General features: G+C 42.8%; 1 protein-coding gene across 1 annotated transcript in view; it reads right to left on the reverse strand.

Moving 5' to 3' along the window:
* Nucleotides 1–14282, reverse strand: part of DHRSX (dehydrogenase/reductase X-linked) — a gene marked incomplete at both ends in the record, with an annotated part of 103466 nt that overhangs the window by 16722 nt on the left and 72462 nt on the right. The window contains one exon of the mRNA XM_009640127.2: nt 541–748. Coding sequence (XP_009638422.2) covers nt 541–748 — 208 coding nt within the window. The remainder of the gene's footprint in view (nt 1–540; nt 749–14282) is intronic.

The raw sequence follows: 14282 nt of genomic DNA on the forward strand, positions 1-14282 counted from the left end.
CGAAGCTGCCAGGAGCTGACCCCCCAGAGCTGAGTCAGCAGCCCGGCGCACAGCAGTCAGGGTGCTAGTGGCCATGGGCATCTGTCTGCGCCCATCTGAGAGTAGGATCAGGGCCTCTATGCATGTATTCACTCGAGGACAAAGTCTATTACCATTCACCCAGGCCATTTTAAAACATCCCAGTTACTGAGAGTCTCCCTGATGAGGCAGTGAGGAGTCTAGGCTCTGCACCATAACCATTGCCTTATCGTAAGCATCAGAAAGGAAGCAAGGCTTTCAAGATTCAGAATAAAAGACTCAGTTTCCAAGGTTATACATTATTTGTCTCTTTGACTGAAGGCTGCAAGCTTTGCTCAAGTCCAAAGATATTTAGCAACCGCTTAATAATCAGAATCAAGGTTCATTAAAAGAAAAAAAAAATAAAGACAACCCCCCCCACCACCACTCCCCCTCCCATGCCAGTATTCAGTAACAATTCTCCTGGAGTTTATTTGGCACACTCTTACTGCAGATCAGTGAATACCAAAAATGGATCCGTACCTGCTTTGTAAGTCGTTCAGGTGCAATTTGCCTACATAATGGGTGGCTGATGAGACAGTGATGATCCTAGCGTTGTGACTGTGCGTTCCTGATTGCTTCAGCGTGTCCAAGAGGAGGTTAGTCAACAGGAAGTGTCCCAAGTAGTTCAAGCCGAAGTGCTCCTCAAACCCATCCTCCGTCTTCCTTTCAGGGACCAGCATCACCCCAGCTGGAGGAGAAAGTAGAGGTAAAACTTGTTGTTTTATTTCAGAGAAGAGGCAAGTGAGAAGGAGTATGAATCTCCTGCTGCAGAGTGTAAACACAGCATTTAGAGCAATGAGTGATGGCTTGTGAAGTGTAAAGCCAACACTGATTCTTGCCGAGAAAAATGTCAACCCCCCCCTGATGGCTTGTGAAGTGTAAAGCCAACACTGACTGATTCTTGCCGAGAAAAATGTCAACCCCCCCACTTCAGTTCCTTTATCCAGAACACAGGTAGACTGACTCCCTCCGTTCCTCCCTCCCTTCCTTCCTGCAGAATTGTGAGGATAAAAGAGTTCATTTGTGAGAAGTGTTTTGAAGACACTAGAATTTGAGTTAACCCATTGCTGTCATGCCAGAACTCAATGCTGCAGATCCACAACAACATTTAAACCATCTACAGTAGGTATGAGTTGGGTGATCCCAACAACATTCCTTCCATCAAAGAGCTCAAAGCAGCGGAGACAAGACCAGGCTAAGCAGCAGACCTGCTCTCCCAGATGGCTTTCTGCTGAGGACTGGCTGGAGTTTAAAGATCTGTTGAGCCTTCATCCGAAATCTGCAACTTCTGCCTCGCTGGTGTGTGTGAGAAAAGATGTAGTAAATTTACCCAATATATCTTAATTACTGTGCCTACAAGCAGCTGCATATTGAAATGGGGTTTTGGCAATATTTTTTGCATATATTTCTACAAGCCATGGTTTTCAAACTCAGTGCCTAAAATAAGTATCCACATCCCTAGCACACAATGTTGATTTCAGTGTTACAAATTATTCTTATTTTCTTAAAATTGAATTATCATACATGTGGACCTGACCTTCGTAATTTACATGTAGATGGATGTGGCCCATGGAGAAGAATGTTGCAGGCCATTTGTCTTCTCTCTAAAACACATGGATATGATACAGCAGAAAGGCCACCTCTGCTCACAGACCTGAGAGAGTGTCAGCTTCAGCCTCGTGCTACTTCATGTGCCCATTCAAAAGCCTTTAACATCCCATTTCTTGACATCAGCCCAATGATGGCATATTAAATTACCATTTTTCATTGCACGTGCTGTGCATCTGCACCATCTCTTCTTTGGGGGGGTCCCACCACCTTACAGTCCTGCTTTGTTACTGCTGCTTGGGCTGAGGAGGAGGTATTTCAGGATCTTTTTAGCACGGCCAACACCCATAGCGATTCACTTATGGCTGCCTATTGCTTAATGGAGCAACTGGAGAAGCAGCGTGAGGGGAAGAAATGAGAGAAGACGGCAGAGCAAACAAAAGGCTTGGGTGTAATACAGCGTATCTGCATACGGAGACCTTAAGACTGAACATAAGTGATGCTGGCTGGTGGTGTGATGAAAGAAACACAACACAGATTACATGACCGGGCTCTACAAAAGCTCTGATTGGCATCTCTCTCTGTCATTACAGCCCCTCTCCCAGATCCCTCAGAAGGACGGGAAAACCCAGCTGCTGGGTGTGGTTTTTCTGCATGTCAAATCTCAACTTTAACAATGGAAAGACACAAATTAGAGGGTGTCTGGTCTGGTGTCCTGTTGTATTCTCCTTCCTCAACACCACTTACTCACTGCTCACAGAGTTGGAAACAGATTCCCGTTTCCTCCATAATCCGCATACGCAGCTTATAACGACACCCAGAACAGTGGCCAGGACTAAACACTAGTGTGAAGGTTATGGACAGACAGAAAGGTGAAACAAGTCCTGCTGCGACTTCTTGTTTTCTGAGAAGAAGGAAAGGGTGGGAAGGGCAACAAGCCCCAAGCTCCCAGACCATAGAATCATAGAATGTTTTGGGTTGGAAGGGACCCCTAGAGGCCATCTAGTCCAACCCTCCTGCAACGAGCAGGGACACCGCTAACTAGATCAGGTTCCTCAGAGCCCCATCCAACCATGTCTCAGCCTGCTACAGTGGGAGTTTTAGCAGGGACAGGGTTTAGCACGAGCTGTTGGAGGGCAGACGGGAACAGCACCACATCTCTGAGCACCCTGGCTGGTACAAGGAAATGATTTGCATCTCTCTGAGGCCCATCCTGCCCTCCAAAGCTCTGACACTTGGAAAAGGCAGGAGGAATCAGCGTGCCAGAAGTCTGTTTGCAGCAACACTGGCAAATGCAAGCCCAAGAAAAGGCAGCCAACATAAACATCCCTGGCACAGCAAAGCTGATGTGAACCCCAAATGCTGCTTCTGCGCCTGCCAGGGTTGCTGCAGGGCTCACTGCAGGCACCTCCGTGCACACACACCCATCTCTGCTGGCCGAGTCAGACAGAGGGGTGCAGGAATTAGTCTGGAGAAGAGTGTAGTCGATGACCGCTGAAGCTGTTCAGCTCTGCATCATGCCCAGCAGACAAACCCAGGGAGGCTGTCGCCACTCACGTCAGCCCCGAGGACACCTGTGCGACAGCAACCGCCCCCTCGACCTCCGGAGAGGCACGGGATTTCAAGAGCGCATAGAGGAGCTGCCCTCCACCCCAATTAGTCTCCACCATCTGTGCTGCACTTCCTGGGAACAGAAAACAGATCTGAACTCAGGTCAGGAGATGGAAAAAATTTACACTCATGCAACACACAACTGTTAAGATACACATTCGCAACAATTATTTTGCTCATTCTTCAGGAACTTCATCTGAGTAGAAAGTATGGTCAAGTCCTTGAGCAGGCACAATCTCCTCTGCCTGCATTTGTTACTACTACCATTCCCTTTTTGTCTTCAAGAGCTGGTCAAATAATATTAATCCAAAACACCTTTGAAAGATTTTTTTTTTTAAGGCTCTCATCTTTGAGCTGTTTCATATCAAGGCTATCAGAAAATCTTGCCCTGCAATTCGAGGGCAGTTTCTCTGATTTGAGGAGAAGCCATTTTAATTCACTGATAGTGAGCGTACAAAGGAATACCCAACAGGCAACCGAACCTGGCTGCTTCTTTGACAAAAGGGAAAACCTTGTAAGTGTAGCAGCAAGCTCTCTTTTTTAAATTATTAACTACCTAACATTCAGTAGATACTAAAAGTGGCATGCTATTGATTTTCTTTTGCCCAGAAACGTCATCAGCTTTACTCAAGGGCCCCAAATGGTAACTCAGAGAATGAAAGCTGCTTCCATTTTTAATTCTTTCAGTTAATCCAATACTATTTAAAACTTTTAAAAATGGTTTTGCTTTGTTGGTTTGTTGGGGTTTTTTTTACCTTACCTCTTCATCATAAACTAAGAATCCTTTTGCTTATTCTTCTGGTATGGAACCCATAAACCCCAGTATCTTTCTGATCTTAATTATCAATAGAGAGTCTCCTCAGTTTTTTAGAGTGCATGTGAAATGTGAAGTGGCAGCACACTGACCATTACTGTCAAACACCTCAGTTCTGATACAACTTTCTTATATATTTTCCCCTCTGATTTAGCTGGATTGTTTCCAGAAGAATTATTTTTAAAAATGTCACTGATATCAGCCTGGCATTGGAGAATGAATTAATAAGTCAGCTGAACATGAGCTTTTACTTTATAATTGATTAGCTGTTATTGAAATATTCAGGCAAAAGACTGACAGTATGCATGCAGACAACTGCCTAAATGACACATTGACGTGTGATTTTGCAAGAGTAGAAATAAATTAGAATAAGGAAAATATTTTGCTGCATAACTATGCTGAACAACTGTTCTTCTTATAGATAGGGCAATACATTCTAACGTGCAGCAGTTCTGCATTTATTGGAATATGTTCAAATTATACACATTTTAATGAGCTATAATGAGTAAAAAAAATCTATCCTTTTTTACTTCTATGACTAGGCAATAGTAATTTTTTTTCTCTCAAAGAATGAACACACCTCAAGAGAAATGTCTTTGTAAACAGTCGTTTATCCTGATTTTCTATAAAATTTTCTAATGAAACTCTTGCTTTGGGATCCATCAGTGATTTAGTCTTATGTGATTTTAAGAGCATAATGGATCTGATAGTGCACACAGCATAACCAAAAAGTTTATGACAGCTGTAAATATTACAGGCCAGGCATACCGTATTTTTATTGGATTATATAGAATAATTTGTACCATGCCCGCCTGTACTGCAGATGGTGGTAAACACTGCTGTAATTCCTTACCTCCCACTGTAAAGACATCCTTCAGCTCTGTTATAAAATATGTTTTAAGAGCTTTAAAAATACAAATGTTTCACTCACCTAGATTTATTTACAGTGAGCTACTTGGAGGTTTTGAAAGGTAGCTCACTGCAAAGGAAAGATTTAAAATCTCTTTTTCATGTGCAGAACAGAACGCCTTCCTTCCCAGCCAGGCTCACGGAAGAGGGTTTGGAGGCAGTGCCCCCACATGCAAGTCCCTTCATCCCCAGCAGCCCCAAGGCTGGGCAGACAATGCAAGAGGTCAGCCTCATACACTTACATGTAACACCTTCACAGCTGGAGGCGAACCTATGTAATCACACTCACCCAATTCTTGCTATTTACAGAGAAGAGATACATACTGTACTAAAGACGTTCCCAAGGGGAAAACTTAATAGAGACAGTAACGCCAGGTACAAGTACAAAGCCTTTTCTCCACACAGGAGATTCATTTAGCAGCATTTTCCATCCCATGAGTACAGCCGCACAAGGTGACCCACTCACTTAGGAAAGCGTTAAAACTGCTCTGCTCTGCACACCCATAGATCTTTTGATCTATGGTTCAATCTAGCCATAGAATAGTATAGCCCACTTCTCTCCTGAATAGGGACAGCTATAGTCACGTGAACATCTCAATAACCATATAGCAGCATCCCCTGGCTTGGCTGCCTATATTAGATCGCTCGTTCCGCCTCGTTCAGCCAGGCTATGCTACCCCAGAACATGCCTGCCCTATGGATCTCTCCTGGCTAGTGAGCAATGAGAAAGTGCAATGCCTTATTAGAAGAATTACCTCCAGAATCACCTGCTGGAGACACAACCGTACTCACACAACTGCTTTTTACAGGTAAGCCTTGCCTGAGCTGCAGAGAGGTGAATTTACAGCACTGCTGCGATGCTCTGCTTGCTAAGCTAGGTTCGTAAGCCAGAGCCCAGCACTGGGATGCTGCACACCTAATGGTATCCCAGAAAAGTGTTATGAGTCTAGGCAGGACTATAACAGTATATGAAAGCTGAAAAGGCAAAACCCCAGACACTTAAGAAGAAAACCACAAAACTACAACTTAAGTTTGGTACAGCTCTCCAATGCTACAGTCCTATTTCCCACCTCCCCAGAGGGGCTGGTGGAGGTAGTTCAGATTCTTGCACTTCCTAATACCTTCTGGAGCCCTGTGTATATGCATTTGCAATTTTCTAAAGCAAACTGGGAGGAAACTGAAGCAAAACAAGGAATTTTATCCCATGGAGTAATAATGACACCTAGATGACACCTAGAGTCCACACCAATGGGGTGTGGATTCTAGGTCCTCTTGTGTCTCCCCTCAAGGAGGTGCAAGGATCATCTGTTGTCACCCTGTCTGGCATCAGTGGCTGGACAGCGTTCCATGCATGGACCTTCCCTGGAGGGGACTGGACACCATGAAAACCAGTTTGATAAATAGCTACCAAGAGCAGGGCAGCACCAGGACTGAACCCCAGGCTGCAGCAGGAGAGACTGGATTCAGTCTCCCCTGCCTCTTCCCAAAACAAGGTCCTCCACAGAAGTCTGCCTGAGCTTCTGCTCCAGCACTGAGCAAGTTCCCATTAGCTCCCATCTCCTGCTCCCATGGAAAGGACTCTCCACCACCCGTTGCCCTTTTGGCATGCCGGCTTCCTAACAAGTCCCCCAACCCCCTGTGCCAGCCAAAATGCACTGCCCTACCAAAGGGGACAGTGTGCCACATCCCAGCCAAAGCTCTGGGCTGCACTCCCCTCCCTCACTTTCCCCCAAAACCTGGTGACCCAACACTGATCTTATCAAGAAACAGCATGTGTGCGGGAAGGAGGGGAGAGGCTCAGCCCCAGAGATGCATATCAGCCTCATCTGCCTCTCTGCTTCCCTGCGAATGGTAGGTTCGTTCTCCCTAATTTTCTTAGCCAGCCACTCTAGCTCCTTTGTGTCAGAATCTCATGAGATCTCACCCTGCATCCCACTTCTGAGGCATGTTTCCTTATGGGGCCACGATCCGTGGCTCTGAGGCTCCCACCAGTTTCCCCATTCCCTCTTCAAGATTAACCAGATGTGACACAGGGGTAGATGAGAATTAAATTGTACAAATTACGTCGAAGTTGCTGGCCAGAAAGAAGGGAGAGGTTCCAACGTGCCCCCACCAGGGGGGATAATTCTCATCTCTGTTAAATGTCAGTAAACTTGCAAAGAAGACATCAGTCAAGAATTCCCCCACTGCAAGAAAAGGTTCAATCAGTTTGTGCACAACGGAGACTCACTCTAGTCCTCAAGACAAGGACTCAGTCCTCGTGAACTATGTGATGTCTAAGCACTTGCAAACTCTGAGACCTCTCCTTATAGTTCAAACATGCCTAATGTCTCTCTCTGTCTGACTACCCACCCCAGCTCCCTCCTCCCATACTTGGTCTCCTATGAATTTCCTGATATCAAACAAAAATGTATGCAGTATTCATAGTTTAATTCTGTTAAAAAGCCTTTCAATCAGCAAACTCAAATGTATTACCATTGAGTTTTCCCCATCCTAATGGTGCCCACCTGACAGTCCTGTTTCTCCACATCAGCTCTTCACTCCATCTTCTGCTGTCTCTCCCTTATAATTTCCCAGCTTCAACCACCCCTCTTCTATTTCGGTTCTCCACACTATGGTTTCTTGTATAAATCTGCCTCTCTTGGAAGTTATAGTCTTGTGCCATCAAACCAGACTTCTTCCACTTCAACACTACAGGTTTTGTCACTATGCCTAAATATGCAAGAGCCAGCTCTTCCAGAGAGATGTGGTCACTAGCCAATAGAGACCACCAGCCACATCAGCTCACCAGCCATGTCTGGCAAGATGTTTAGGTCCTGAGAGTGCTGAAATCACCTCCCAGCTCCACAGTCATGTTCCAACTGTATATCAAGGTAAAACCCAGACATCCATCACCTCCCATCCACCTCTCCCCACCCCATAGTCTGCTTTTCATGGGACAGAAAGTTTTTACGGAGATCACGGAGGACCCAGGCCCCTAGTCTGGACAGTGGAGGGACCAGGAGGATGAGCCACAGTGCTCATCTCCACCCCAGCTCAGAGGTAGCCACAGGGAGCAGAGGGGACGCTGGTGCCCAGCCTCACTGCTAGTGCTTTTGCCTGCACACCGTGCTTCCCACCACAGCCCAGGATTGTGACAGCAGAAAGACCAAAGCTCAGTCTCGACTCAGGACATGCTTGGTACAGGCAAAATCTTTAGTGATTAGAACGTAAAATCTGTTTTTTGAACTGCAGTGCTTAACAGGCTTCTGACTCAACCCAGCATGGGAATATTCCATGGGGGGAGAAAGGTGCATCTGCCTCTGACACAAAGGCAGCTTCTTGCCTGCATTCAAGTCCCCATTCCAAACTGTGATAACACCAGAGCCTTTCTAAAGAAACTTGCCATCATTTTAGACATTAAAAAAACCCAACCAAACAAAAAAAAAACACCCCAAGGTGCTCTCTTATCGTTCTTGGAAACAGATGAACTCTTTTATCTGGCAATACATAAAATTAAATAAAAATAAATTAGCCTTAGGCAAATGCTTGGCATGGAAACTCTTAGCCCAAATATTAAGTTTGGCTAACTAGTAAAGAACTGAAAACTGAGTAATGTCTTCTTCTAGTGCTCCCAGACTCACCTATAATGCTCTCAAGAGAGAAGTGGACTGTATTAGCTGTGCCAAAGAAGATAAAGCAATGCATCTTTCCACTGAAGACAAGCTCTTAGTTTATCAGTAGGTTAAACAAAAAAAAAAAAGAAAAAAATGCAGAGAATCCACACTCAAGGACTATGAGAACAACAACCAAATCTTGGTAGGTTCAGCACAAAACTGAACAGGCTGCAATACCTCCTTAAGAACAGATTCGCTTTCTGATTCAATGTCACGCTGCCACATAGGGAACACACAAAGCACAGGCTAGTTCCCTGGAAAATATGTCCGTTAAAAAAAGAAAATATGATCCACAACTGAGGTTTTGTTTTCACACTAAAATAAATCAGAGCATTCATAATTGGGTCTGGCTGGAAAAAAAACCCTTTGTTTCCTAAAAATATGCTTGGTAAGTGCTTGGTTGGCCCACAAATGTTTGGTTATCCCACTCACAACCAGAAAATAGGAAAGCCACTCACACCCTTCTAATTCAATAGAAAGTTCTGTTAGAAGTAAAATACCTTGTTTTACAATTTGTATTAAAAATATTTTTACCTAAAAGCTATGAAAGGGTTAGGTAAGAATAAAACATGGCTCACTCCTGCCTCTCAGAAAAGCCAGTGGCAAATGTTCCACACACTTAAGTAAAACCGGTTGGGTTTCCTAATCCATCAATAGCTGAATTTTGTATCTGTCTTCTACTGATAAAACATTCACACTCAGGACATAAAAGCAAATGGGTCAAGAACCTGAAGCATGTGAAGCTTGAGATATTTCCCTTTTCATAAAGTGTTTGATATCACAGACACCAAAAAAGCTTTGGAAATAATTAGAAAGACAAAGATACTATCAAAGAAAAGTCAGGATTTTCATGAATGAAATCTTACAGTTTGAAAGTCAGAAGTAGCCTGAAGTTACTCTTCTAACTATTAGTTCTTCTAATAAAAAATAAACCTTTTATAAGAAATCTGATATCTTTATATAGGATACATATTCAGGCAGACAACAACGCTATTCAAGTATAATAAAAGCGCTAGCTGATGACTGCTGCCAAAAATCTGGGCACTAGGTAAATGTTGGCATTGCACAATCCTTGGTTGCTCTGAACAAGCTGGGTTGGGTACCATCAGCAGTATCATGGTGCTCTGACACATGCACCCAGACAAGTTACTTCCAGTACCCCAGGCACCTAATACCCGTAAAGAGCAGTGCATGATCAGCCAGCCTCCCCATACTTTCCAGTCACCTCTCCTATAAAGATGACCTCTTCTGAAAAATCTGAGTAAATGGCATCTGTCCTGAACTGAGCTTCTTCAAAAAATATGGCTCTGAGAGTATCTTCTCATTTTAGAACACATTGATGGTTGAGTCCCCATCCCTGGAAGTATTTAAAAGATGGGTAGAGGTGGTGCTTAGGGACCTGGTTTAGTGGTGGAATGGCAGTGTTAGGTTAATGGCTGGACTTGATGATATTAAAGGTCTTTTCCAACCTAATTTTCTTCTAATTCTATGATTCTGTGATTCTAATGCCACATGTTAGTGTCCTTATGAATCTTCTAGTTTTGCCCATCATCCATGGAATATCCGTTTCAAGCCAAGCCCCCCAACTCCTCAAATTACCTTTAGCAGCTCTAAACATCTGCCAGAGACCCAGCTCTCGCATGATGTCTAGCGTCTATCATCCATTACACACAGGTAAATGGCAACTTGGCCTTCTGCTTGTCCTCCCCTCTCTTTCTGTCCCTCTACACCTTTTCCATCTCAGCTTTGCTTACGTATTGCTCTAATTTGTGATCAAGGAAGGATAAAGATGGGACATGATGCTGTAATCAAGACACTGGAACGAGATTCATGAGAAATTAGATCCTGAGTTCACCACAGCCTTCCTGTATGGCTGGAGAAGAAGCATTATTTTTGATGAAATCCAAGTTCCACTGGAGTCAACCACAACCCCCCTCACTAACTTTCCCCCAAGGCCTTCTCCAGTGAATTTCCACTTCTCTGGGGTTTCTCTCCTTTTCATCTTACAGTCTGTGGAGCCTGCAGCTGCTATAGAGAGGGGAGCTGGCTCTTAACCTAATCCAGAGGGACAGGATCTTTTCATAGATCCCACTGTGATAATGTAAGTAGCTACTGTTAAACATAACTAATCAATAATACCTGTGAAGAGGTAGGTACCTATAAAATTGTTTGTATTTGATATATCCACTTGTTTCCACCCCTCAGATCGCACACTTCTTTTGAAGATCTGATCCTGCAAACACTCAAACACAAAAATAATTTAATATCTCATCAACCATGACAGCATCCATGGGATGACTCAGATGGCTCCCTGCAAAGGATTATGGCTGAACTGCACATGGCTTTACTGTATGTAGGTAACACAAAAAATATATATATTTCACATACTTACCTACTGATACAGCTTTTATTGTGCCCTAGGAACTAAAGAGGGAAGCTTATAGAGACTTATTCATTCTATCAAGACACTAAGATTTCTCAGATGATCCATAAAGTACAAAATATGAACCTCTGAATTAGCCAGCAGTTCAGAAAAATTGATTTTAAATTGGTTTAGATAGGCTTCAACCTGAAATATATTAACTGTAATCTGTCTACAATAGGCTAATAATACCCTGAAATCTTTTAAGTTCTTTTTTTTGTGTTTGTGTGCATGCCAAGGAGTATACTAAATGTCCTTGTCATTTTCTCCCCCTCCTTTCCTAACCTGTAGCCAAAATCACAAACCATTCAATGAACTGAAGGTAGTTGATATTTCACTGTTAATGAGTTAGACCGTGCGTGTTTGGTATCCGTAAGTATCCTGTTATCACTAAAGATGTTGTAATTTCTGTGTTAGCTCTCTTGGTTTTAAGATCATTAAGTACTGTAAATGATGTATAAGTAAAAACGTTAACTACAAGGTGCTGAGAAACATTTCTAGCACACAGAGAAAACGACTGACTTCCAGTTAGAAAAAACCTCTCTGGCATGAAACAGTGACTACTGCTTGTGGAATTTTATGAAGTGTTTTATTATCTGTCCCTTTTGCAACCACAGGAAGATAGCAGGCTTTCTAATGTGTCTTAACAGCAATACCATTTTAATGAATGTATTAAATAATTACGCTACTGTACATGCTGTAATTTGCTAACTGCTTTTCAACTGTACAAAGACACAGTTCTTTTCAAAAACAAAAACAAAAATTGGCACCCAATTGCTAATTAGTGGACTAGAAAACATTTTCTTATGACCTTCTGTCAGATTAAGCTTTCTAAACTGCTTGTACTGCATCCATCTTTCTGTGGCTCGTAATTCAGCTATTTAGCTTACTGTTTTTTTTTCCACAGAAAACGAACTTTTTTTCTGTGTCATAGCATTTTTCTCTTTTTAGCACTATCACACATTTTTTTTAAAAAAGTTTATGTAATAGTCTATTTGCATCTTTAATATGTTTTGTTTATTTTAAAAAACAGGAGCTGAGCATGTACATTACCATTGCAGAAAGCATAGTAACGGAACAAGCCTTTATTTGCCAGCTGAAATAATGCATGCATTCAACGAAATTTTTCCTTTTAAATGAAAAATTAGAAAGTTAAATGCATATGCTAAAATCAGCTATAACAAAAAGAGAGGAGGTGCTTCTAATGCACTGGTCTCCATTTTGAATGCCCTAAATGTTCACATCTTAACTGACTGAATTAACTGAATACCTAAACCTTACTGAAATTTTTGTGGGACCTGGGTGTCTAGCTCTAGGACAACACTTTGAAAGTCAGGGTCTTAGTATTAATTTAATTTCCAACTAGACCCTTGAGCTAGCAATGTGATGGAGAGCAAGTGATGGAGGTATATTTTTTTAAAAAATCACCAGTGACCTGGAAAACCGCTGAATTTAACAATGATCTTAGGTCAGACATGTAGGGTTGATTATTTACCTGGCACAGTAATTCATGCCAAATCATAGAATCATAGAATGTTTTGGGTTGGAAGGGACCCCTAGAGGTCATCTAGTCCAACCCCCCCGCAGGAGCAGGGACACCACTAACTAGATCAGGCTGCTCAGAGCCCCGTCCAACCTGGCCTTGAATGTTTCCAGGGATGGGGCCTCCACCACCTCTCTGGGCAACCTGTTCCAGTGTTTCACCACCCTCGTTGTAAAGAACTTCTTCCTTATATCTAGTCTAAACCTACCCTGGTTTAGTTTAAAACCATTACCCCTTGTCTTGTCACTGCTGGCCCTACTAAAAAGATTTTCCCCATCTTCCCAATAGGCCCCCTTTAGGTACTGAAAGGCCGCAACCAGGTCTCCCTGCAGCCTTCTCTTCTCCAGGCTGAACAACCCCAACTCTCTCAGCCTGTCCTCATAGGAGAGGTGCTCCAGCCCCTGGATCATTTTTGTGGCCTCCTCTGGACCCGCTCCAACAGGTCCATGTCCTTCTTGTGCTGAGGGCACAAATCACCTGTCTTTAATAATATTTCAATGTCAATGTCATAGTTTGCATTCTTGTATAGTGTTAGAACTTTCCTGAATTCATCTTGAATTGTTTGGCTTTTTGATAGGTTCACACAAGCCCATAATAAATACCATATACCTTCACATACATACAGGATACATTTTAATGGAGATAAGATGTGGAAAGATCACTAACATATAGACATGATTATATCAATCAATGTAAAATATTTTGATTTAAAGCAATCAAATAATATTAACACTGTGCAAAAAAATGCAATGTAACAGTTCTTTGCATTTTTACATTAAATGTAATAAAAGGGTACAGTCCTTGACATTAAAACACTTGGTCCTATGAAGATAGAGAGGAAAACTCTTATTAGGTTGCCGATGGTTTGATTCCGATGTCATGGGACCCATGCAAAGTCTCATTTTCAAAACCTAATGGAGACTTTCCATTAGCCCCAACAGACTTTGGGTTAGACTCTTAAAAGCATATGACTGCCTACAAATGCATTGTGAAGATGCCTGGCCCACAGGCTCTTCCCCATATGCCAAAAAGTAAAAATACCTCTTCATACCAAGAACGCTACAGCTTCAAGATCAGTAAGAAATAAGAAAGTAGTAGGTGATACTACGAAACCTACTATTCTAGATGCATACACTGAGACATAAGAAAATCAACCATGTCATTATGAAATGTCCTGCAAGACATTTAATGGTCATGCAAAATGCCTTCCTACTGGCAACAGAGTTTTCTGACAGAAAGCATACACGCTCACTGACAACATGCCCAACAACTCATTCCCATCACACATTTAAACATTGCAAGCCTTGTCCTCTTCCAGGCGCCCAAGCTTGCGTCCAGGGGATCATGTGGTGAAGGCAGTGGAGCTGGCAACCATGATGAGGCTTTTGAGTGAGTAGTGCCTCCAGTCCATGAAGGACTCAATCTTCCTCCTTAGTGCATTGTATTACAGCGAAAAAAATAACAAAAAAAAAAAGGAAAGAGGAAGAGAGAGGGAAGAGGAAAAGCCTACCAGTCAGCCCAAACATCAGTATTTGTCTTGGATGTGCTCAACACTGATGGAAAGCCAAGAGAAGCTGTTCAAAGGTTTTTGCATCAGGCCATTTCTCCTCCATTAGGTATGTTCATTTTCCTCTGGTATACCAAGAAATCACTTGGGCTTTCACTAGGAATCTAGTAACAAAACTAAATGCTACAGATTATTTACAAGAGCAAACAAAA

Source organism: Egretta garzetta, unplaced genomic scaffold, assembly GCF_000687185.1.
Source record: "Egretta garzetta isolate BGI_Z169 unplaced genomic scaffold, ASM68718v1 scaffold125, whole genome shotgun sequence".
NCBI classification, from domain to species: domain Eukaryota; kingdom Metazoa; phylum Chordata; class Aves; order Pelecaniformes; family Ardeidae; genus Egretta; species Egretta garzetta.